Source organism: Carassius carassius, chromosome 24 (assembly GCF_963082965.1).
Source record: "Carassius carassius chromosome 24, fCarCar2.1, whole genome shotgun sequence".
NCBI lineage: Eukaryota > Metazoa > Chordata > Actinopteri > Cypriniformes > Cyprinidae > Carassius > Carassius carassius.
Window position 1 is genome coordinate 23,835,784 of NC_081778.1, and position 26,500 is coordinate 23,862,283.

General features: G+C 37.4%; 1 protein-coding gene across 6 annotated transcripts in view; it reads left to right on the plus strand.

Moving 5' to 3' along the window:
* Nucleotides 1-26,500, plus strand: part of LOC132103239 (MAP7 domain-containing protein 1-like) — a 42,344-nt gene that overhangs the window by 6,486 nt on the left and 9,358 nt on the right. For 3 of the 6 annotated variants that reach the window (XR_009423352.1, XM_059508182.1, XM_059508181.1), the window contains 9 exons: nucleotides 9,558-9,758; nucleotides 19,215-19,283; nucleotides 20,115-20,135; nucleotides 21,253-21,416; nucleotides 21,688-21,799; nucleotides 22,770-22,874; nucleotides 25,459-25,581; nucleotides 25,806-25,945; nucleotides 26,249-26,370. Coding sequence is in view for 5 of the 6 variants with exons in the window: in XM_059508182.1 (XP_059364165.1) it covers nucleotides 9,558-9,758; nucleotides 19,215-19,283; nucleotides 20,115-20,135; nucleotides 21,253-21,416; nucleotides 21,688-21,799; nucleotides 22,770-22,874; nucleotides 25,459-25,581; nucleotides 25,806-25,945; nucleotides 26,249-26,370 (1,057 nt within the window). In the remaining variant the exon portion in view is untranslated. The remainder of the gene's footprint in view (nucleotides 1-9,557; nucleotides 9,759-19,214; nucleotides 19,284-20,114; nucleotides 20,136-21,252; nucleotides 21,417-21,687; nucleotides 21,800-22,769; nucleotides 22,875-25,458; nucleotides 25,582-25,805; nucleotides 25,946-26,248; nucleotides 26,371-26,500) is intronic. The other 3 variants (XM_059508183.1, XM_059508184.1, XM_059508185.1) reach the window with 3 other exon arrangements.

Consider the following 26,500-nt stretch of genomic DNA (forward strand, 5'->3'; position numbering starts at 1 on the left):
CTTTTCGATACTTTTAAAACGGTATCGGCGTAAAATAAATCCATAGCTTTCACCTTGGATGCTCTCATTTCCCAAGTTGTGCTTCCCTTAATCTAAGGCTAATAAATGTATTTCACAATCTGGGTCATTATTTAATACAAAACCACACATAATGTTTCTACTGTATCTCTGTTACTCACTCTGATATTTAGTTAAGATGAGTGGTGTCTATCACTGTCTTTAATCAGTTCTGTGAATGACTGTATGGTCATTCTTTATAAAGTAGCTACAATGTCGTTTTTAAAATACAGTACTGTGCAAAAGTCTTAAGCACATTAGTATTTTCACCCCAAAAAAGGGTTTTAAGACAGTTATTTATATATTTTGCTGTAGTGTGTCAGTAGGAATTAGTTTGCCATTAATTTTAATAATAATCTAGTGCGATTTTGAATGCACAAGCAGTCTGACAACGGCAAAATGAATGTTTGGAAATGTAAACTGATATTTTATACTGACACACTACAGCAAAATATATAAATAACTGGCCGAACACCATTCTTTTAAGTGAAAATACTAACGTGCCTTAGACTTTTGCACAGTAGTGTATGTATAAATTACGTATGATTAAATTAAGTATATTTAAATAAGTGTAATTAAAGTATGTGTTCGTTCATATGTGTTAAGGGCTAGATTTTCGCTGGAGGAAACAGCTGTGGTGTGATGAGTGAAAACTTTACAGAAGATGAGAAACCGACTGCTCCCTCGTGACCTTTTGTAAACTGTATTTATGACAAAGAACTGCACAGATACGGATATTCTAACAATCTATCGAAAAACACATACCTTGTGTCCTCTGTTTGTGTTTAAGTGCGCATGCGCTGCTCCGCTCGCGGTCTGCAGATTGAAGAGTGCGCTGAAAGACGGAGAGGAGACCGATCTGATGCCGGTCTCATATGAAATTTAAGGGGACTGACTCTGAGGTGATCGGATACCGGTTCCATACCCAACCCTACTTTTTTAAGAAATATAGAACCCAAAACTGTCTATGTCCTGGCTGGAGTGTGATGTGATTTGTCATGTGCAGGTGCGATGGATCGCGTACAAACCAATAGGGTGTCGGAGTGGTATATGTTTATACTTCTCATCCAACCACAATCAAATTCACTCCATCTGGATTGTGCGATTTATCTGGATAGTTGTTTTTTTAAATATGAAAATAAGCCGAAATGAACAAGCAGTAATGATCCTATTTTTAAAATGTAAGGAGTAGACCGTACAGATACTTGCGTGAAAATGTAAGGAGTAGAAGTAATAAGTCGGCTGAAAAATAATTACTCAAGTAAAGTATAGATACCCAAAATTTATACTTAAGTAATGTAACGAAGTATTTGTACTTCGTTACTTGACACCTCTGGAAATGCAGAATTGTTCACTAAGATCAGTGACATGCATTTCAAATGTTCTTTTCATGCTGACTTTAAAGTCACTCTGACGAATCTTTAAGTTCCTTTTAAAAACCTAAGCCACATTTTTTTCGTCACATAGGTTGTGTAAAGTTCAAAGCTCAAATCACGGGAATCCTTGGAATTCAGTGAGGTCATTTCCTGTGTGTCACTCTTACTCTTCCTGTGTGGAAATCTCATGTTTTGATGTCTGAATGTGTCCTACGTTTAGTAAATAACAGCTGCCCGTACTGCACTTTGAGCCCTGTTGTATGTTGTCAAAGGCTGGATTTACAGTCCATTTCTTCTGAGAGGACTGGACATGTGAAGATCATAGAAGTTTTGTTTTCTCAAATGCTGACTTTTACATTGTAATTTATTTAGGGATACACATTTTTTAATTCTGTACATTACCAATAAGCCAGTAGTTATTTAGATTTTATGGTCAGTATTATTTTTTGTGAATATTTAGGATTACTATTTTCGTCCAGAAAAGTTTTAATAATTAGCTAAAAAATCTAGTCAAATTAAATGCTACAAATAAATTCTAAAATATATTTTGCATATATCTATATATATATATATATATATATATATATATATATATATGTATATATATATATATATATATATATATATATATATATATATATATATATATATAATATACAATGACTTTGTATCAGTTAAAGATTTACTAAAATATTACATTTAACGTTTTTTATTAAATTAACTTGAAAGTGGTAGATGGTAGCAAAGGGATATTAAATGTAAAAATAGGGGAATGAGCATGTATAGTTAAATTTCCAATATCAGCCGGCATATATCCATTGACTGGCAGCAATAAACTAAAATATTTAATATGTGCCAAACAACCGATATGCCGATATTATTTGCCTCCAAAACATTCTTAATTTTTTTTTTTTTAGAAGAAAGCAGGGATATGAAACCAGCGGGTGCAGTTTGAAAAGTCTTGATAAGGCAAAAAGCAAAAATGCTAACAAGTTATAAAGGTGATGTGATTAAGAACTACAGACAAAAGATGCATTCAACCTCAAATCTTAATGTGGTGGAATTATTAGAAACCACTTATGGTGCTGTCAAGCTTTCATGATGACGCCAACTTCATCGATATTTAATAGCTGTTATATTTTGTTTTGGCCATCAATTCAGCAGCACACTGCATACATTAGCTAGATAGAGATGCTAGCAGTACATAAATTTACCAATCCATTCAAATCATATGACCATTTTGTTGGCCAAACCAAAATAGCATTCACATGTAGAGGATGAATTTCGACTATTTAATAATTTTATCACATTTCTAAATGTTTGTCTAAGGCCTCTTGTTTTTAATTTTCAACATGATAGTTTAGCTCACAGTTTGCAGATCTTGCTCTTGGCTCTGGTTTCATCCTGCTCATGTTTACAGTAGCCTACATGTAAGCTCTTTAGTGCTGAGGTTAGAGCGTATGTGGATCCCATAATTGGTTGGGTTGTTGGGTGGAGCTGGAAAGCCAAACCCTGATTTTAGCAGAATCTCCAGACTGTTTTAAATTGATGTTTAGGTGGTTTCAAATTAACTGGTTGAAGGTTTCTGACTTTTTTCCCCACCGAAACTATTGCTGGTTCTCAAGGTGGACCTCAACCGAAGCACTGCTCTTAGTTTGTAGGGGCTGGTTTGGGGTCAGTGAATTTTTTTGCTGTTTAAAGAAATGAATACTTTAAGTATTCAGCATGATGCATTCAATTAATTAAATGATAGTGTATGAGGATATATGAGAGCTTTGTACTGAAATTGGTTTATCTCTGCACTAGTCACCAAGGATGACCTTGCATCATGACGGAGAAGGAAGTATCGCTGCATGTCAGCTATATCCTTCATCCGTTTCAAGCCTGGTCACTTCCTCCAAGGATCGTACTTTGGAGGAAAACATGCTTGAGCCTTGTGGTTACAGACCCAAGAGAACTGCTGGGTTCAGACCACATGCAGCCATCTTATTTCCTTGTGTCTGTGGTTTGAAGAGGGATACTGCTATTTAGCAATGAATGGTAAATATCATTGTCATTGCACAACTCTTAATTGTTCACGGTTGTCGAGCAACATCAACTTCTCACATTGATATAGAATTACTTTAGTTTAACAGATGTGCAAATATTGGATATTTTTCAGTGGCTTCCATCAGAATCCTCACTCCGAACTATTTTTCAACTGTTTTGTTTTTAACTCAAATGTAACATCGGTTTTTTCATTGATGCCAGACTTTTGCATCTTTTCTTTTTGGTTTGCTCCCCAAATTCCAATTTAAGAAATTAAAATCGAGATGAGAAACTTTTCTTGTCTAATGTGTTTGATTCACTTGATTGTCCAAAAGCAGACATTTCCACGTGGTTATTCATTATTTATTATATAAAATACTTTAATCGAATTTTTTTTCTGTTCCGTGGCATTATTTAGCATTTCTGTTATATTACAGGGAAATTATATGTACACACAATTTGCATGCATGTATATATGTAAATATATGTGTACCGTATTTTCCGGACTAACAGTCACACTTTTTTTCATAGTTTGGCTGGTCCTGCGACTTATAGTCAGATGCGACTTATTTATCAAAATTAATTTGACATGAACCGAGAGAAATGAACCAAGAGAAAACATTACCATCTACAGCCGCTTGATGGTAATGCTTTCTCTTAGTTCTTGGCTCTAAATAAATGCGACTTATAGTCCAGTGCGACTTATATATGTTTTTTTCCTCGTCATGAAGTATTTTTGGACTGATGCGACTTATACTCAGGTGCGACTTATAGTCCGAAAAATACGGTATGTATGTAAATGAATATACATACCTAACATTTTTTTTTAATTTAAAGAATATAAACATGCATGTACACACACACACAAATTTAGTGTCAAATGATGTGATATTTCATATATTTAAAAAGCATGTATATTTGTTATTTCCCTATAACATGACCGAAACACGTGAAGCTGAAAAACTAAATGTAATCCTGAGCTACTGCTAACTTGCCCATATCTTCTTTTCCTCTCTCAGACACTCCCTCACACACAAACTCACAGAGAAACAAATTTGAGTTTCAGATACTTTCGAGAAAATCCTAAGTACGTTCATTGAGCAAGCAGCGACCAAGCCGTTCACTGGTACAGTGCACTGGATCGCACCTCAAGCATGAATCTGAGGGGCTTAGGTCAATTTGTTTTGCCACATCACATTTTAGCAAATCCAGACAGTCAGAACTTTGGAGCACCATTACAGTTCACAGTCTTGCTCTCTGTCTCTTTGGCTTTGCCCAGCAGCTGGTGTTTACTCTGGGCTTCCAGTGAGTCTGCTCCTTTCCCTCACACTTCCCCCAGAAGAGGCGCCCTGCCTGCTTACATCATCCATCCGGGGTGAGGGGCGAGGGGCCGAGGGGTTGAGGATGAGGTAATTCATTATGCAGATCCTTTCTCAGTCGGCCTCCCAATTCTTCTGTTCACCCCCGCAACCCCCCTCCACTCACCTTTTCCGATCGCTGCTTGCTTCCACTTCCAGCTCCCTGTTTGTCTCATTTCCATATTTGAAAAAGAGCATTGCTCAAGCTCTATATCCTCCAGGATCAATGGGCCATTTTTGGTGAGACTGCTCTGCGCTCTTCATTTAACTGGTTTTCTGTGGTTTTAGGGCAAGTTAATGGCATGATGTCCTTGAAAAAGAGTGACAGAGGTACTTTAAACTAGAAATTCTAGTTTGTTTTTATTCATTTATTTTCATTTTTAATAGATAAAGACTATTTTATACTCAATTGAATATTATGTGTATTATATACTTTTTTTAGCTTTTAATGTCAGTATGCTGTTGAAAATGGAAGATTTTGTCATGATATGAAAATATGTTTGCCTGTTTCATAGTGGTGCACCAACATTTTTTTTGTGGGGGGGGGGGGGCATTTTGCTGTATGCACTATTTTACATATTCATTATATATAAACTGTTGTCCTCATTATTTAATGTATGCTTGAATAAATCTGTCATGAAAACAGCCATTGTTTAAAAGATAATTTCAACAATGAAATGTAGTAGAAACATAATTATATCATTAAAAAGTAGATTTTTAAAAACTGCTTTATGCAATGTAAATGTTTTTAGACAATTCAAATATGTTTGATTTAATTATTAAGTAGACTTTACCTCTACATTGATAACTGGATATATTGCTTCTACAACCCGAATTCCGGAAAAGTTGGGACGTTTTTTAAATTTTAATAAAATAAAAACTAAAGGAATTTCAAATCACATGAGCCAATATTTTATTCACAATAGAACATAGATAACGTAGCAAATGTTTAAACTGAGAAATTGTACACTTTTATCCACTTAATTAGCTCATTTAAAATTTTATGCCTGCTACAGGTCTCAAAAAAGTTGGCACGGGGGCAACAAATGGCTAAAAAAGCAAGCAGTTTTGAAAAGATTCAGCTGGGAGAACATCTAGTGATTAATTAAGTTAATTGATATCAGGTCTGTAACATGATTAGCTATAAAAGCTTTGTCTTAGAGAAGCAGAGTCTCTCAGAAGTAAAGATGGGCAGAGGCTCTCCAATCTGTGAAAGACTGCGTAAAAATATTGTGGAAAACTTTAAAAACAATGTTCCTCAACGTCAAATTGCAAAGGCTTTGCAAATCTCATCATCTACAGTGCATAACATCATCAAAAGATTCAGAGAAACTGGAGAAATCTCTGTGCGTAAGGGACAAGGCCGGAGACCTTTATTGGATGCCCGTGGTCTTCGGGCTCTCAGACGACACTGCATCACTCATCGGCATGATTGTGTCAATGACATTACTAAATGGGCCCAGGAATACTTTCAGAAACCACTGTCGGTAAACACAATCCGCCGTGCCATCAGCAGATGCCAACTAAAGCTCTATCATGCAAAAAGGAAGCCATATGTGAACATGGTCCAGAAGCGCCGTCGTGTCCTGTGGGCCAAGGCTCATTTAAAATGGACTATTTCAAAGTGGAATAGTGTTTTATGGTCAGACGAGTCCAAATTTGACATTCTTGTTGGAAATCACGGACGCCGTGTCCTCCGGGCTAAAGAGGAGGGAGACCTTCCAGCATGTTATCAGCGTTCAGTTCAAAAGCCAGCATCTCTGATGGTATGGGGGTGCATAAGTGCATACGGTATGGGCAGCTTGCATGTTTTGGAAGGCTCTGTGAATGCTGAAAGGTATATAAAGGTTTTAGAGGAACATATGCTTCCCTCCAAACAACGTCTATTTCAGGGAAGGCCTTGTTTATTTCAGCAGGACAATGCAAAACCACATACTGCAGCTATAACAACAGCATGGCTTCGTCGTAGAAGAGTCCGTGTGCTAACCTGGCCTGCCTGCAGTCCAGATCTTTCACCTATAGAGAACATTTGGCGCATCATTAAACGAAAAATACGTCAAAGACGACCACGAACTCTTCAGCAGCTGGAAATCTTTAAAAGGCAAGAATGGGACCAAATTCCAACAGCAAAACTCCAGCAACTCATAGCCTCAATGCCCAGACGTCTTCAAACTGTTTTGAAAAGAAAAGGAGATGCTACACCATGGTAAACATGCCCCGTCCCAACTATTTTGAGACCTGTAGCAGAAATCAAAATTGAAATGAGCTCATTTTGTGCATAAAATTGTAAACTTTCTCAGTTTAAACATTTGCTATGTTATCTATGTTCTATTGTGAATAAAATATTGGCTCATGTGATTTTGAAAGTCTTTTAGTTTTCATTTTATTCAAATTTAAAAAACGTCCCAACTTTTCCGGAATTCGGGTTGTAATATTTCTTATACTTCGTATTTGTCATTTACTTGTTTGATTGACAGCATTGTACATTACTATGGTATCACTCTATTTCCAGAAATGATATTGAGCAGATGCATAATGCAACAGAAATAAGCAGTCACATTATAGAATTTTCCCTACGTAGCTGTACTCTATTATTTTAAATCCCAACATTTTATGCATGCAAACCAGATCTTTTCTTATTCTTAATGTCTTTATTATCATTTCGTGTTTGGTGGTAATGGTATTTTTAGCTCAGCATGAATAATGCAGTGCATGGTGGCATTTACTTGGTCTGTCGCATGACAGCGTGCAATGCCAGTGTCGAGATGAAAAGGGATTCGGGGGGGGGGGGGGTTGTCTGAACAAGTCGATTATCGCCTTAAGCACACCTGAAGGCTAAAGCAGACCTTAAGCTGAAATCTCCAAATTTTAGTCTCTGTAAAATTATCAAACCTCCATTAAGTCATTGCCATACTGTCCAATCTCATTCTCCCAGGGACAAAACAGGCCACCACTGAAGGTTTTTTTTTTTTCTTTTGGTCAGAATAACTCTTCTGCCTCACAGAAGCTGAATAGACACGTTGTGGTGGAGAAAACACAGCCGTCCCTCTGAGTGAAATCAGGATGTTTTCATATTTACTAGACAAGCTAATTTCTACTCTATAGAGTGTAGTATATGTATAGGGCTAGATGATATTGAAAATCCATGATATATTTGTATGCTTTTATTTTGTAGAATAACAACAAAATTACATCTTTTTAAGTTTGACCTTTAAGTTTTCTAAAGACATTAGATGTCTCTGATTTTAACCTCAGTTGGTAAGTCAATCAAATCAATGTCTGTTTCATTGTATTCATTGTGATTCATTTGTTTTGTTTACTTGAAAGTAGCTAGAGCATATTCGTCATGTGTTAACATGTTTTAGTCATAAACTACAGTAGTTATGCACTTCTACGTTTGCTATGTTTTGTTATATTGGTGCATAATATGCATAAAAATGATTGTGATTCGTCCTTCTGTTTGTATAGCAGAGTGGACAATTTGCCTTAATCATTTCTATATTTTTACTGTGCTTCAGTTTTTGCTTCAAACTTTACATTTAATTGAGACCAAAAATTATTAATAAAAAAAAGACTAATATGTATTTGATATCATCAAAAAGGCTGAAAAATATTGAGTATTCTTTTTTTGTAAACTATATTACCTCAACATACTCTGACATCTGTCTTTCTTTCTGTGTGTGTTTATGCATAGACGCTTTACTGAGTCTGTAATGTTGGCCAACATCAAATCGGACTCTAACCCAGGTCACACTCTTATCAGTGGAAATCTGGTGATCTGTTGAACCTCCTCCCTTTGTTTTGACTGTCTCGACATGACATCATGGCTTTAAGATCTCAGACATGCAGAACTTGTTTTCTTGGATGAAATTTTCGATTTAGAGTTTTATTGTTCAATGATCCAGGTAAGCAACACGCTTGTCAGTGGGGGTGCAAATCATTGGCTCCTCGCGATTCACTTCAGGTGGATTTCGATTCAGGAAGTCGTGATCTATTGCTCAACTCATAACTCATTAAGTGCCATCATTGTGGTTAATATATTGTGATTGTATTTCTTTTAAATATTATTAATAATGCAGAATGTTGGTTGCACCTTTTTTTTAATTTTTTTATATGTGCCCCCTTAAACATAATTTTACAGTGTTGCACACTGCATGGCACCTACAGTAGTATTAATTATTTATTCAATATTAAAAAAATAAATAAATAATGCGACTCCAGGGCATGGAGATGGCACTTTTGTCATTTGTGTGGTCATCTAATGTCTATGAGTTGGGAGACGTTGGAATGTTTTCCACTTGCAGAAAGTAAATCATATGGACTAGTCTGGAGTGTCTGATCATCAGTAAGAAAGTGTTTCTCCTAGCCACTAAATCGATTTTCTTGAGGGAACTGGAAGGTGGCAAGATCACCATTATTTTCTTGTGTCTACAGAGCAATCCTTCAAACTTCCAATAATCAATTGTTTGGAGGGCAGTTGAGGTTCATATCGAGCTGTCTTGAGGCATGACCCTTACTCATTTAGTCTTTGCTCTACCAAAACATTCTGTTATGGATCATGTGTGCAAATCGAACAAATTAAACTGGATCTAATCTCTGCGGAATGTAACTGTGAATGACCCTTCTTTGTGATCACATATCTAGTAGACAAAACACTTGAGTGTTTGCTGTAGCTTTGGAATGAATTTCGAGTGGTCTTCATTTCTCGGTTGACATTTGTCACTTTTTTTTTTCTTAGATTCCCCAGCTGTTCCAGAGGCCTATCCCAGCTCTGAGGAAGTCAACACCCCTTCCAAAACCGAATCAGGCCTTGAAGCCAGCACGCCTACAGAGATGGACACCACAAGGAAGTCAACTACCACGAAACAGCCAGACGTCATTCCAAAATCCCCTGCGACACCCACTCCTCGGTCAAGTGGTAGCCCTCAACACAAGAAAGGTGGGTGAAGGTCTGAAGGTCTGGAATAAATGGCAGCTTTCATTGGCCAAGGCCCGCCCGTAAGGCGGTTTGATTGACATGTCAAAAAAACAATCACAGTTTGTTTCGTTCATAGTCACTTTTCGAGGTGTGGAAATGTCACCACAATGACAGACCGCTGTGTAAAACTCTGACATATATTAAAGATTCTATGCTGTGAACTTTAAATATTTCACATACTTTTGAAAATCCAGTGTTTAGTTGATCCTGATAAGTGCTCGTCACAGTTGTAAACATGACAGCTTTCTTCTTCTGTGAGGGGGCTTTGCGCCGCGGTATCTTTGTTTCCAGGTGGAAACAAAGAAATGGCTTCTTTTGTCCTCTTAATTACCCTTTTACCCCAAAACTGAAGATCAGATTGAAAGTAGGGTTTACATGGTTTCTAGTTGGTTAAGCTGAATTTATGGCCTTTTAGTCGATTTATGAGGTTGATCAACAGCACCATGGTTCCCAGATTGGCTTGACAAACCATTCTGGTCAAGCTAGTTTGGGTTGGTGGACCATTTTGAGGTGCTTAAGGTGTTCTTACACAAAACTTGTTAACCTGCGTGATCTCTATAACCCAGAATGGCTTTTTCCAACATAACAATGATGGCGATAAATAATTTAAGTGCTTTAAATTCACTCAACTCAAATTCATTAAAAAAAGTTGTCCCTTCCATGAGAAGTATTCAGGAAATCTCCTGAGAAAGAAGCCAGTCATTGAGGATTTACCCCTGACCAAAGTTTTGAAAGCTTTTGAGGCATTTGTATATTGACCAACAAAGAATTTCCATGGTCATGCCTCTGTAAATGCTCACAGAATTAAGTTATTTCGGCTGTATTACATTAATGTAGAAATGGATCCGTTTAGTGTGGAAAATGTTGGTGCTTATGCTGATTCGTGGAGGCTGGCGACAGGCAGTTCCTAATCGCCTCTGGTCATCAGCTGAGGTGAAGCAATGAAACCTGACTGGGCATCAAATTCACAGTGCTGTGCCAACTGGAGGGATTAAACCCTCCTTTCTGGTTTTGTCACATTCATAGTATAAAGCCTTCACTTGTACGAGCACATGCAGATAAATGTTAATGGGAGGGTTGTTTGGGTTTGAGAATGTAAGCAGCTTTTTTTGCCTACTTCATTGTTGTCTCTTTATACTACTGAGGATGTGGTTGTAGAGCACTTGGCGGTTGTTAATTTTTTGGGAAAAGTTGGTTCAACTGTGTCTTCCTAGCTGTTTATATTTTGTTACTGTGCTTGATACTGTGTGTATGCAGTTGTAATTTATTGTTATGTTGTTATGATGTTTTGATTTGGTTCCTTTTAATGATCCGTTCCTACTGATTTGCACAGCATTTGTGAATCACTCAACTGTAAAGAGTTTGGGAGGAAATCCAATGTTTGATGAGGTGTCATGTTGGAATCACTTTAACCATAAAGTAAACAAAATTGACCATAAATTAATGAAGCGGTGTTTAGCTAGACATTTATTTTAATGCAGAAGCGAACATATTACATGCTGGGACTTCTGGGAACAGTTCTGTCTCAAACAAATAAAAATGAATGACTCAAATGACTCATGCATTTTTTCTGTAAACATTAATGCATTTTAAATCCATACTAATCTAGATGCATTAAAATAAAGTTAACTATATATATATATATATATATATATATATATATATATATATATATATATATATATATATATATTAGTGCTGTCAATCGATTAAAAACTTTAACTAGATTAATCACACATTTTTTCTGTGATTAATCGCAATTAATCGCAATAAAAAAGAAATGTTTTTGTACGTTTTTAATATATTTTTTATGTAATAATTTCACAGTTAATCAAATTAATGTAGAAACAACAAAGACAGTATATTTTAAATACTTGTTTAAATGGCATCTTTTTATGAATGAAGGCCAGTATTACTGATATTAATACAGCTACTGATTTTCTTTTATTTTTTACATTTATTATTAGGCTTCAAAAATATAACAGTTTTTAATTTAAGTAAACTTAAAACAATGCTAACAAACCCATAATAAATGTCATGTTTACTCCTGCCCTTCCTGTCTTAACAGTTAGGAAATATACAGAAATTTAATAAAGTTATCAAAGTTATATGCAGTCTGCACTGCATAAACTATAAATTAAATAGTTAATCCTTATTAAAGCTACAAAAGTTATTTAGTCAAGAGCAGCGAGTCATTTTCTCTGTTCCCTTTGTTCTTTAACTTTACTGACAGGAAGCTTTATTGGCTGCTGTCCCTTTAAGAGCAGACAGACACACGGATCTCACCGTTTATATACTGTCTATGGATCTCGCCTCATTCTCTCACAACTCTTTTTGTTCATTTTAGACTTTATATAAATCATTTAAGATTGCTCTTATGAGGATAATCGACAAAACTAGCACTTTGGGATGTTTATTGTTAGTTCAAGCGCTTAAGAGAACTGGATTCTGGCGCCCTGTCTATGCATTGTGTGTGTGTGTGTGCATAGGCGCCGATACCGTGGGTGCTCCGGGGCTCGAGCACCCACGGAAAATACCGAGCACCCACGGAAAATGAGCACCCACGTGTGCCAGTGCCAGACTGCCAGTAGGCTACATTTATTTAAAATTAAACATTGCAGTTGGCGCTATGAAGCGTCTGCCACACTGTGATTGGTTATGTTGTTGTCAGTGACAGTGACATAACCAGTCGCATGCATGTTCCATATCCTATCCACCAATCACAGCGTTTCTGAAAACGTCCCATCCCCCACTATACAGTGCCGTGCGAGTATGTAATCATTTACTGCTTTCCGTAATCACTAATCATTAATCAGACTAAAATGGACAGATTTGTTATAAAAAAACTGCACTGAAGATTTCGGTTTATTTTCTAAACCGAAAATAAAAAATTATTTTTATTTTGCTTTGGTTAGATTAGGTTTAGATTAAGGATTGTTTTCTTATATTTTGTTCTTTCCTTTGGCGCCGCTTTCGTTCTTTTCCCATTTTATTGTTTGTTTGTTTACATTTTCACCTTGTACATAGCGCACATTATTATTGTTATTTTACTGGATCTAGTGGCTTTGGCTTTTTGTGAATAAACGTCCAGTATTTTTTCTCTTTCAAAGTTTTGTCTGTCATGTTCTTCCACCTCATTTCATACCCAGCAGTACGTTAATATGTAAATGTTACGGTACATTCCCTAGACTCCTTAAAGTTCGTAACAGGGTTTAAATGGGAACATTTTTCTGCTCAAGTATAGGCCTATATACACGGTTTAAAAGAGGAAAAACTAATGGACACAAAAGTAGCCTACTTTTGGACAGAATACGAGTTCTTTGTTAAATACATAAAATAAAAAAATATTTTTTTAGCCTATATGAATAATGGATTCGAAACCTCAAAGAAAAGCCATGCCACTATCAAAAGAAACCTCGAAACATAAATGAGGTAGACATTCCCAGAAACTCATTATTTTAGTCGCAACAATCGGTTAATGGAAACGCCTTCCTTTCGCAATAGTTTTTTAATCAATATTTACAAAACATTAATTTCCCAAGAAGCTGAACGCATTAGCGGTTACGTGTCAGTTAAACTTTTCATCTCCAATCCTGTTTGTATTTTTGAGAAGTGACGCTGTTGTGTTTGTTTGTATCGGCCGCTGTCCATTAGCCTAAGGTTCTGAAATGCAATATTTTTTGAATAGCCTAGTCTATTTTTTTTTATTTTTTAAATGGCGTGTGCCCTTGAGCACCCACGGAGAAAAACATAAATCGGCACCTATGTGTGTGTGTGTGTGTGTGTGTGTGTGTGTACGTGTGTATGTGTCACATAAGGGCATTCACAGACAGCGCTAGGGCTGCACGATATTGGGGAAAAAATGACATTGCGATATTTTATTTTTCTGCGATATTTTTTCTTACAAACAAAAATGGGGTGAGCACACTTATATTCTCATTTTAAATGATGTAAACATCGACACCATCGTGTTAATTGATTCATCTGCGGGAGGGAGAGAGCAAGACAGCGCTCGTGTTGTTTGAAAACGGCTCGCTCTCTCTCGGTCTCTATCTCTCTCAGTTCAATTCATATTACTTTATTGGCATGACATACAAAGGTACATATTGCCAAAGCATTGTACATAGCAGAATAGAAACAAACAAAACAAAAATACATATATATTCATAAGAAAAAAAAAAACACATGCAAAATAAATCCATATACATTTCTATAAACATTGATGGTACTTCTAATGTACTCTCTGTCTGTCTCTCTCGCGCGCGCTCTCTCTCCCTGTCTCTCTCGCGCGCGCTCTCTCTCTCCCTGTCTCTCTCGCGCGCGCTCTCTCTCTCCCTGTCTCTCTCGCGCGCGCTCTCTCTCTCCCTGTCTCTCTCGCGCGCGCTCTCTCTCCCTGTCTCTCGCGCACGCTCTCTCTCTCTCTCTCTCTGTCTGTCTCTCTCGCGCGCTCTCTCTCTCTCTCTCTGTCTCTCTCGCGCGCTCTCTCTCTCTCTCTGTCTCTCTCTCGCGCGCGCTCTCTCTCTCTCTCCGTCTATCTCGCGCGCTCTCTCTCTCTCTCTGTCTCTCTCGCACGCTCTCTCTCTCTCTGTCTCTCTCGCGCTCTCTCTGTATCTCTCGCGCGCTCTCTCTGTCTCTCTCGCGCTCCCTCTCTCTCTGCCTTGTTAAACTTGCATGTGGTTTTCAGTCCTGTCAATTATAAACTTTCACTCTATGATGGTTAAGCTGTGCAATTAATCCGCGAATCACATTCGTCAAGGGCAGGGGAGTAGCTGGCCCGTACAGTTAATGAATAACGGATCAACTATGACAGCCTACATCGCACATCCTGCGATGTGACTATCGTGGATTCGTACATCGCGATATCGATGCTTAAACGACACATCATGCAGCCCTAGACAGCGCATTCTCTTTTGTCGCGCTTGAAATGTTTAAAAGCATTTAAATGAATAAGAGCGTGATCATATAATGTAAAGCTAGCCAACGGATGGCAGAAAATACGGATTCTGCGTTAATTGCATTAAATATTTTGACACGTTAAACCAGACAAAAATTAATGATTTTTCTGATTTTACCTTTAATTGACAATGTATATTTTTGGGTTATCTTTAGTTCTGCTTTATGTCATCATTCAGTCTCAGATGGTTTTGTTATTACATTTTTTCATCCGACAGGTGGTGCATAATTCCGCTTATCTCAGCTCATCTGTCAAGCTCCTTAACATCTTGTAAAACTGAACGCTGTGTTTATTAGCTATGAGAAAGAACATCAGGAGACCTGAAGGAAGGGAAGAGCTGAAGTTCAGACATTACTCACACTGCTTGCTGTTTCAAAGTTGAATCATGTTTTCTTCTTTTTTCTCACCTAGCCTGTTGCAGTTCACCTTTAAACTGGTTGTCTGCATGACTTAAATTCACATTGCAAACGTTTGGGAAGGATTTTGAAATACAGCTGGTAGCTTGCAAAATAATACATAATTTACAATAACAAAAGAAAGTATTATGCACTGTTCCCTTCCATTTATGATTGGTTTTTGAAAGGTTACAAAACCTTCTCACACCCCTTGTATTTAGTAATTTAAGTAATTAAGATAATGAATCAGCGCATAAGTAATTATTCTCTTGCTTTATACTTTATATCTCTTGCTATATGTGAAAAAAAGTGTGAAACAACTGAAAATATGTCATATTCTAGGTTCTTCAAAGTAGCCACCTTTTGCTTTGATTACTGCTTTGCACACTCTTGGCATTCTCTTGATGAGCTTCAAGAGGTAGTCACCTAAAATGGTCTTCCAACAGTCTTGAAGGAGTTCCCCGAGAGATGCTTAGCACTTGTTGGCCCTTTTGCCTTCTGTCTGCGGTCCAGCTCACCCCAAACCATCTCGATTGGGTTCAGGTCCGGTGACTGTGGAGGCCAGGTCATCTGGCGCAGCACCCCATCACTCTCCTTCTTGGTCAAATAGCCCTTACACAGCCTGGAGGTGTGTTTGGGGTCATTGTCCTGTTGAAAAATAAATGATGGTCCAACTAAACGCAAACCGGATGGAATAGCATGCCGCTGCAAGATGCTGTGGTAGCCATGCTGGTTCAGTATGCCTTCAATTTTGAAGAAATCCCCAACAGTGTCACCAGCAAAGCACCCCCACACCATCACACCTCCTCCTCCATGCTTCACGGTGGGAACCAGGCATGTAGAGTCCATCCGTTCACCTTTTCTGCATCGCACAAAGACACGGTGGTTGGAACCAAAGATCTCAAATTTGGACTCATCAGACCAAAGCACAGATTTCCACTGGTCTAGTGTCCATTCCTTGTGTTCTTTAGCCCAAACAAGTCTCTTCTGCTTGTTGCCTTTCTTTAGCAGTGGTTTCCTAGCAGACATTCTACCATGAAGGCCTGATTCACACAGTCTCCTCTTAACAGTTGTTCTAGAGAAGTGTCTGCTGCTAGAACTCCGTGTGCCATTGACCTGGTCTCTAATCTGAGCTGCTGTTAACCTGCGATTTCTGAGGCTGGTGACTCGGATGAACTTGTCCTCCGGAGCAGAGGTGACTCTTGGTCTTCCTTTCCTGGAGCGGTCCGCATGTGAGCCAGTTTCTTTGTAGCGCTTGATGGTTTTTGTGACTGCACTTGGGGACACTTTCAACGTTTTCCCAATTTTTCAGACTGACTGAACTTAATTTCTTAAAGTAATGATGGCCACTTGTTTTCCTGTACTTAGCTGCTTTTTTCTTGCCATAATACAAATTCTAACAGTCTATTCAGTTGGACTATCAGCTGTGTATCCACCTGACTTCTGCACAACACAACTGATGGTCCCAACCCCATTTATAAGGCAAGAAATCACACTTATTAAACCTGACAGGGCACACCTGTGAAGTGAAAACCATTTCAGGTGACTACCTCTTGAAGCTCATCAAGAGAATGCCAAGAGTGTGCAAAGCAGTAATCAAAGCAAAAGGTGGCTACTTTGAAGAACCTAGAATATGACATTTTCAGTTGTTTCACACTTTTTTGTTATGTATATAATTCCATATATAATTCCACATGTGTTAATTCATAGTTTTGATGCCTTCAGTGTGACTCTACAATTTTCATAGTCATGAAAATAAAGAAAACACTTTGAATGAGAAGGTGTGTCCAAACTTTTGGTCTGTTCTGTGTATATATATATATATATATATATATATTATATATATATATATATATATATATATATACATACACATATACATATACATATATATACATATACTTTTAATAAAAATGTTATGTTCTCTTTTTGTGTTTATTATATCATTTTCATCACTGACATATTTGCAAATTCTAAAACACTTTGTGATGAGTGCCACTTGCCTTTCAGAATTTGCATAGTATTTATTTACATATCTATTTCTTACTCTAGGGTATGATGGTAGGATCCGTAACCATTAGGCTTCATCACCATTTGAAGAGAGCAGAAAGAATGTTGTAATTTTGCTTCAGTGGTTTTACTGAGAGAGGAAAACACCTTTGGAATTGTTGTTTGTACTTTGCTTTTGATATTGATTTTATGTCATTTCAAATGGATATATCTGGTGTTAAATGCTTTTCCAGCCATGGAAAATCCAGCAGATTGGGTTTTTAAGCACTTCTGGAGATGGTAAGGTCAGTGTTTATGCAATCTCTCTGCTGCCTCAGACCGTAGGGAAGCCCTTTCTGGGTCAGTCTGCTGCTTTTTCTGTCTCTGGCCAGTGACTCATCAATGGAAGCATGGGCCGCTTGTCAGGGCCCACAAGACTCTGCGCTTCAGCTTCCTGTGCTCTATAAATATTGTTCAAAGTGGAGCACAGGTTATGAAGAGGAACACTGCTGGAGTCTTATGATCATTATTAATGAGTCCGAGTCATCAGATAAAAGTTGTACTAGACTTTGTGGATTGTGAGACGCCAACTCAAAGACTTCTTGGGACTAATTCATTGGGGTGCAGTTGAAAGTGCTGAACTCTGAGTGAACTTGTTTGAATGTGTAATTAGTATAAAACAGGTTTCTTAGTGGTGTTCTGCATTACACGTGCTGTGAGAGGTGTTTTAATGTGTTGTGGAACAAATCAGGTGCACAGGGATAGGAACGTGTATGGACAAATACCAGTGAAGCCACTGTGTGACAAATGGCAAATATTGTTGGGCACTGCTGCTTAATAAATTGTTATGGTGAATTTATGATGACATAATTTAGCGAGTGATTAACATATTTGATTAAATACTGGTTCATTAAAATATAACTCTAATTGCCTTGAATATTTGTCATGGATCAATGTTGTTCAACCTCAATATATCATATATTAATAATAAAGTAATGCATATATACACAAATGATGAATTCTGAAGGATCATGATGAATTTTGAAGGAACCGGAGTAATGGCTGCTGAAAATGAATGAATTAATTACGTTTTTAAATATATTAAAATAGAAAACAGGAATATAAATAATTTTTGATCAAAGAAATGCAGCCTTGGTGAATTTAAGACATTATTATTATTATTACTATTATTATTATTATTATTATATATACACACTAGAATACTAGCAGGATGCTGTTATGTTTTAAGTTGTTACTAGGGCATTACAAAGTGGTTGCTAAGGTGTTAAAGCATTTGAGCAAGCTCGACTAATTATACAGTAAAACTATCGTATTTTCTGGACTATAAGTCACGCTTCTTTTCATAGTTTGGCTGGACCTGTGACTTATAGTCAGGCGCGACTTATTTATCAAAATTAAATTGACATGAACCAAAAGAAATGCACCAAGAGAAAACATTACCGTCTACAACCGCCAGAGGGCGCTCTGTGCTGCTCAGTGCTCCTGTAGCATACACTGAAAGCATAGAGCGCCCTCTCGCGGATGGAGACGGTAATGTTTTCTCTTGGTTCTTTGTTCTAAATAAATGCGACTTATAGTCCAGTGCGACTTATATATGTTTTTTCATCATCATGACATATTTTTGGACTGATGCGACTTATACTCAGGTGCGACTTATAGTCCGAAAAATACGGTAATTACCTAACTAGTAGTCTGTCTTTCAGTCCAGGTAAAGGTTTACATTAATAAATGTTAATTGTGTGGTGTTGAATTGATTGTATCTTTATTGTGAGTCCTCAGTGTTTTCTGCTGACAGTCTGAGTGTGTGAATGCTGCCAGTCTCTGCTGCTGCCAGCTTCCAGTGCTTTCTACTGCTGCAGATGTGAACGCGGCCTGTGCCACACAATAATCTCTCTCAGTCCTCGCACCCCGCTGTCTGACTGTCTCTATCTCTCTCTATCTCCATCCAGGAGAGCTTTAGTGGGTAGAAAGACAATCTCACAATCCCACAAAGCAACAGTGCGGCAATTTCTGAATGTTTCACCAAAACTAAACATTTGATTCTGTATCTTTTCTCAGATGGAATCAAATCAGATGAGCGGCAGAAACAGGCAAAGGAGAGGAGGGAGGAGAGGGCCAAATATCTCGGTAAGACAACAGTGAGACAGCACCCTCTACTGTCTGGGGTCTAGATGTGTTTGGACAAAAAACACTTCACGTCATTCATGCTCGAAGTCCTGAAGCTTGTGCAAAAGCACAGGAAGGCTGTAAAGAAATACATGCAGAAATTCGATGGCTTTTATATATTTTAATTGGTTAAGAGGTGTAAAATCTGTCATTGTGACATTTGACATGTCACATTTTTCAGTCTAACAAGCATGTGCATGCAGTTTACATTTTTGCCTACTTGTTTTTAATTTTTAAATTTTTGTAATTAACTTGCTTTTACTACAAGCAGTTTTTAAGTAAAAGCAGTTTTGAAAATGGATGTATGGATATTTATATAACAATATTAAAATACTAAATGTTTATATATTAAAGTATTTACTGTATATTCTAAATGTATTTACGGTATATTATTTGCATTTCTTTTTTATATTTATATACAATAATAATTTTATATTATTATATTAAAACTAATTTATATTTTAAAATGTATTCAAATACAGAAACACTATTAAAATGACCTCTGGCCTGGTTGCATACAATCTCTTTTTACTGTTTTCTAGGCTCCTAATGAGTAATATTATAAACTTTTCCCCTAGTTTTAACAGTTTTGACTGAAATAACTGCTTCTGTGTCTTTACTAAACCAGCCCTGTGAGATTTTTTGTCTTCTACAGAGAATGAATATCTCACATGCTCAATGTTTTGCTTGTCCGTCATGTCACTGTGCTTGTCATGGCTGAGACTGCTGTGCTGCTCTGCTTTGCATGATTGACACAATGTTTTTGTCTTCTTTCTCACCTTCCCTCCCCAGAACAGCGTGGCCAGACTCAAGGTAAGCCACTCCCCGGTCTCTGGTGGTGTTGGTGACTGATGCGCTTCATCCCTTTCTCTATCAAATGCTTATCCTCTTGTAGAGCTGCTTTCCATTTCCATCGAGTCTGATAATCATAATTAGTGACAGGTTTTTGTGTGCCTTAATTTTGAGTCAAAAGCAGCCAGCCAATATCACATTCCCCTGCTGGAAAATTTATTTAATTTATGCATTTAGCAGACGCTTTTATCCTAAGCGAATTAAAGTGCATTCAGGCTAAATTTTTTTACCAAACATGTTCCCTGGGAATCGAACCCACAACCTTTTGCGCTGATAATGCAATGCTCTACCACTGAGCCAATTCTACATAACTGGTCAAAGGTGGCATTTTATGGTCTTTTTTGACCTTTTGACCTCTAAACCTCCCTTCACATTGGTGTGTTTTTCAGAAACCTTGTTTTCATAGCAGGTTTTTACAAGTTTCCCATAATTACAAACTGCAGGATTCATTTAGGCCCAGAAATAACATCTGCTGCTGTCTTGACGTGACTGAACTGAGAATAAATCGTGATTGATGTTTATCATGATTATATTCACACATCATGTTACATTCCGGCCACATGAGTGTGAAGTTTGTCATTTACACCTAACAATTCAGACTGTAGTCAATAAAATCTCTTCTGCCATTACCATGGACCTCCACATTAATATTTAATATTTGTGTGGGCTGCTCTGAGTGAGTCAAATGCTTATAGTAGGACATGTAGTATACTCTCTGAGACCGTGGGATGTCTTCCAACTCATCTATCTGCCAGCAGGATTCTGGAAGTTTGATGAAGAGCGTCACCGGGGCACTCTTAGGCCATCACTATTTTAAAATAATGTTTTCATTTTCTTTCTAGACGGTTCCTATATTTTGTGCAGAGTGGAGCATGGTAAAATGGACCTAATGGGGCTTCACTCTTATTGATAGTCAAAAACGTGATCGAATATCTAATAAATGATCATGCATTAGGAATTGGGAATGTGTCCAAATTTGAATGATTGGTGTGTGAATTCTATTCAGACACTGATGACTAAAGGTCATGAAGCTGGCCGGGTTTTGATAGGGCTCAAACTCTTCCTCTCTCTAATGTAGCTGCTAAAAAGTCTCAGTGGCTGGAGAAGGAGGAACGGGCACGGCAACTGCGGGAACAGCAGCTGGAGGAACGGAGGAGAAAGCTGGAGGAGCAGCGGCTGAAAGCAGAGAGACGGCGCACAGAGCTGGAGGAGAGACAGAGACAGAAACTTGAGAAGAACAAGGTGAGAGAGTAGAGGGGGTCAGTGCAAACCCACATGACACAACCTGTTCCTCTAATTTTACACACCCTGACGATCAGAGTCCGTGAGGTTTCTGTCAACTTGCCAAGCATTGTTTTCCCTTTCAGCTCTCTGAGTAATGCTAGATGATGAGTTGTTTTTCAGTGAAAGTGGACCACATTGTACCAGAGCTCTTAGATTATCTCTTTGAAAGATCAATACAGTCGTCTCTGTTATTCCCAGTGCTCATTATATTCAAATGTGAATTGTTCAGGAGCGGTATGAGGCTGCCATCCATAAGTCTGGTAAGAAGACTTGGGCAGAGATTCGGCAGCAGAGATGGTCCTGGGCCGGAGGCTTGAGCGGCAACTCCAGCAAAAGCCAGAGTGAGTTACATAAAATGCACCTACATAAAAACAAAAACTGTACCTGTAGGTGTTGCTTCTGGTTCCTTTGCATATTAACTGCCTTCGTCATCGGTGTTAGGAATAAGCTGGATTGGAGGTGATTGCGATGTTTGATGAATTTGCTGAGACTGATGCATTTCAAATAATTCTCTCTCTTTGTGTCATTTTTGCACATTATATTTCTATAAATTGTTTAAGAATACACAATTAACAAAACTATAAATGTATACATTTCCCTGACTTTCCTCATGAGATGGTTTGTTATGTCTTGCATAAAACAGCCTCACAACCTTCTGCTCAATGCAGGCTTAATGCTCTTTACTAATGTGAAAATTAACAAGAGATCAATTACTTTGCTTCTGGAGATCATAGGGACTTTAGCGTGCAACTAGGCAAATGCAAATACTAACTGAGATCTGCAAACGCTTTTCCATTTTTACTGCAGTATCCTGTCATAGCAGTAGCTTCACTGAGATTTGTGAATCTCACTAAACACACAGAAGGTGCGCGTATGCCTTATTTTCATTTTCTGTCAATAATTTAATAATTTCTGTCAATTTATAGGCTAACCAATGCAAGGATCTTATTTTCTAACTGACTTAATTTAGTTTTTCCTCTCCAAAAAGTTGTGCACAGTCATTGCAGTCTCTGTTGGTGCCCTGAGAGGAGAAGTGGAGGCAGTGACCCCATTATAAAGACTGTAGACTCTGCTATAATGAACTTTAAGCAGCGCAACTCAATAAAAAAAGCAGTTGAGTTAATATTGAGATACTGCAAACATACCAATGGACATAGATAACTATCTTTAGCTGCTCAAACAGTAGTTTTAAGGTATATTTTGACCCATATATTTACTTAGTTTCTGTTTGAGGTTTGACTGCTTCCCGTCGTTCCGCCTTGGTCCCCTCAGCATTGTGTACATGTATGTGGTGTTCTCTGGATTTTACAGGTAGATGCTCAATATCAGCAGTCAATCTGCCCAAACATGTGGATTCAGTCATAAACAAACGACTATCCAAATCCTCTGCCACTCTCTGGACGTCCCCTAGCAGAAGTAAGGACACTCCTCTGGATCTAGCCCCGCCTCCACATCTTCACAGGCTCCTCCCTTCACATAATTACAAGTTTTCATTTTACTCCCCCACCTTTGATTTCTCCCTTGAGACCAATCACCTGCTCGTGTTTCATGATCATTCAATCATTCCCTCCTTCCAAACCGTCTCCTCGTCAGCAGCTTCAGTTTGATTGATTGATTAGACTTTTTTGAAATCGTCATCATCTTTCACCATCAACTGTTCTTAGTGGTGCTCTTTTTTGTTTGTTTATCTTTGGTGGTGGCTTTTTCTGTTGCTTATTCCTTTTTCTTGATGTAACCGTCTCTAAAGCTGAATACTTGAATACTTCTCCATACCTTCACATACTGTATGCATATGATGCATGATGATACAGTGGCCCCAGAAAGTATTTGGACACTTAAGCCACACTTAAAAAGTCTGAATTTTAGAGAATAAAAAAAAAATGAAATATCAGAAATTGATGCTAGAACATTTCTTAGAACAATATTTTTAATCCAACATACAAGTGTGCAAATACTTATCAATTTGACCAATATATGTATCTTTTTATTGGTTAACAGCTTACAGTACGATTTGTTAATGCTAGTTAAAGCATAAGATATCATGAACTTAATTTTACATAATTTTATCAATCTAGGTTTAATTTAATTTGATAAGATTTTAATTGCATTTGATTCAATATTTTAATTTAATGTCAAACTGTATAAATTAACATTAAAGGACATGAATTAGTGTGATAAAAATTCATTTTCTCTAATGCATTAACTAATGTTAACAAATTGATGCTTATTGTAAGACCTTTTTGTGAAATGTTTAAAGTGTGCTTGCTACATTTATTTGAAGTTACTTTTTGGAGTTTTTGTCACTAGCTTTGATGTTTGTTTGTTTTTTTTTTTAGCTGAACGTCTGAACATTGTTTGTGGAGTCTGAATGTGCTGAATCTGCTGGCATATTCAAAAATAGAAATTTGTTGATGGATCTATGTTCCACTCAGAAAGGCTAGAATTGAGGTCTAGTTGATTTTATTTTCCACCCAAAAATGTCTGGTGCTTCTTTTCTTGGATGTACTGAGGTCACCAAACTCAATTGTAAGTAGGACACACTCTATTTGTGAGTGCTTCCTAAAACAATAGATGGAGCAGAGCAGAAAGGAGAGTTCACAGCTAATCAAGCCTTTTCCTTGAGTGGAGACTTTACTGCAGAGTGCTGATGAATGTTCAGCTACGGGCAATATGTCTCTCGATCTCTCTTTCTCTTTCTAAAATGCCTCTTTACCCCCCAATTGTTGCATCTTACCATGCATTTACCTGTGGCTCTTTCTTGTTTTCTCTTTTTCTTTACCTTTGGGAATCACATAAGTTTAGAATTAGGGTTATTGTAAATAACTAAAAAATAAATAAATAGTGATAATAAAAATAATAATTATATATATATATATACAGTACAGACCAAAAGTTTGGACACACCTTCTCATTCAAAGAGTTTTCTTTATTTTCATGACTATGAAAATTGTAGATTCACACTGAAGGCATCAAAACTATGAATTAACACGTGGAATTATATATGGAATTATATACATATCAAAAAAGTGTGAAACAACTGAAAATATGTCATATTCTAGGTTCTTCAAAGTAGCCACCTTTTGCTTTGATTACTGCTTGGCACACTCTTGGCATTCTCTTGATGAGCTTCAAGAGGTAGTCACCTGAAATGGTCTTCCAACAGTCTTGAAGGAGTTCCCCGAGAGATGCTTAGCACTTGTTGGCCGTTTTGCCTTCTGTCTGCGGTCCAGCTCACCCCTAAACCATCTCGATTGGGTTCAGGTCCGGTGACTGTGGAGGCCAGGTCATCTGGTGCAGCACCCATCACTCTCCTTCTTGGTCAAATAGCCCTTGATGCCTTCAGTGTGACTCTACAATTTTCATAGTCTTGAAAATAAAGAAAACTCTTTGAAGGAGAAGGTGTGTCCAAACTTTTGGTCTGTACTGTATATGTATTTATTTATTTATTTATTTATTGAGAAACAACTTTTTTTTCAGCTAGTTGTCAAGGTAACATTTCTCATTTTTGTGTAGTTAAAACATTTTAAGAACATATTAAAATAAAATCTAAGTTTACAATTAAAAGACCTGTATTTTGCGTAACACACAATTTGATACATTAATGACTCTTTGCACAGTTAATAGTGAAACACCACTAAAAAAGTCCATATTGCACTGGTTTGATGGAGCATTAGGGTGAATAAACTGCAGAATTCTTATTTTTGGATGAATTCTTACTTCAGTGCGTTTCATACTTGAGTTAATTCTCACTAAAGTTTATTTCCTGTTCATTGATCACCTATACTGGCTTTTTAAACATGTGGCAGTATTGTGAAATCCTCATGCGGACTCACCATCATCCATGTTGACAGCGATGGATACAAGCACAGCTGTTTGTCATTGCCATGTTTTTAGCATTATAAAAAAAAGGAATTCCACTATTGCGTGTATTGTATTCAGTTAGGAAAGGTATTGTTGCTTATATATTTTAATGGGAACTAATTTTAGTATTTTCTTGCAGCTCGTAGCATGCAGCTGAGTCCATGGGAGAGCAGCATTGTGGACAGGCTGATGACGCCCACTCTCTCCTTCTTGGCTCGCAGTCGCAGTGCTGCCAGTGTGCTAAACAACACCAGAGATGGCCGTGAGTGACAGGATACAATCATACTACCCTAGAAAACTAGATTTGTTATTAGCATTATTTAAAGTAGCTCAGGAAGAACTTTAGCATTTTTGCAAAGACTTTTTAAACACTAATTTGCAGTATTCTTCAGTTTTTTGGGCCTGTGCAAGACATGAATAACAGCATGACCTTTTTCTGTTCTATATGCTGCAAATTGGGAGTTGAATGTGTTTTCTTTCATGCAGAGTCTCCGTTGTGTCCGCGCTCGGCGTCTGTCAGCCCTCTCTCAGCGTGTGTTAATCGGCCACATCAACGCTGCTCTGAGCGCTGGAGGGTCACCACCAGCACACCCGATATCACCCAGCGCAGACGAGACTCCACACCTGTGAGTTATTTAAGACTCCTTTCTCATTTTCCATCCATCCCACCTGTTATATTTTGCTATGATATCTATTAGATATTTATAAGTACATCTTTATTCTGCAACATGTTAATGTTGCCTTATTAATGTTATAATTAATATTATTAAACTGCCAATTAATACAGTAATTCATTTTTAAAAACCAAACAAACAGCAGACGCTGTGAATGAAATATCGTCCATTGTCAGGTAGACTTTCAATTGTACAAATTATAATGAGACATAAAAATATAGAGGTAACAAGGCTTGTCCCATCTTTTCTCAAAAGATGAGGAAGGATAAGAAGGAAAAGGAGAGAGAGAATGAAAAGGAGAAGAGTACCATCATCAAAGAGAAGGTGCTGAAGAAGAGACAGTCCATGCCATCAATGAAAACTAGAACGGAGTCCAGGTAAGATGACGATTAGCAATAAAACAATAACAAATAAAGCAATTGAAAAAATTTAAGGATCATATTAGAATAGAAAGGGAATATATATATATATATATGTATATATATATATATATATATATATATATAT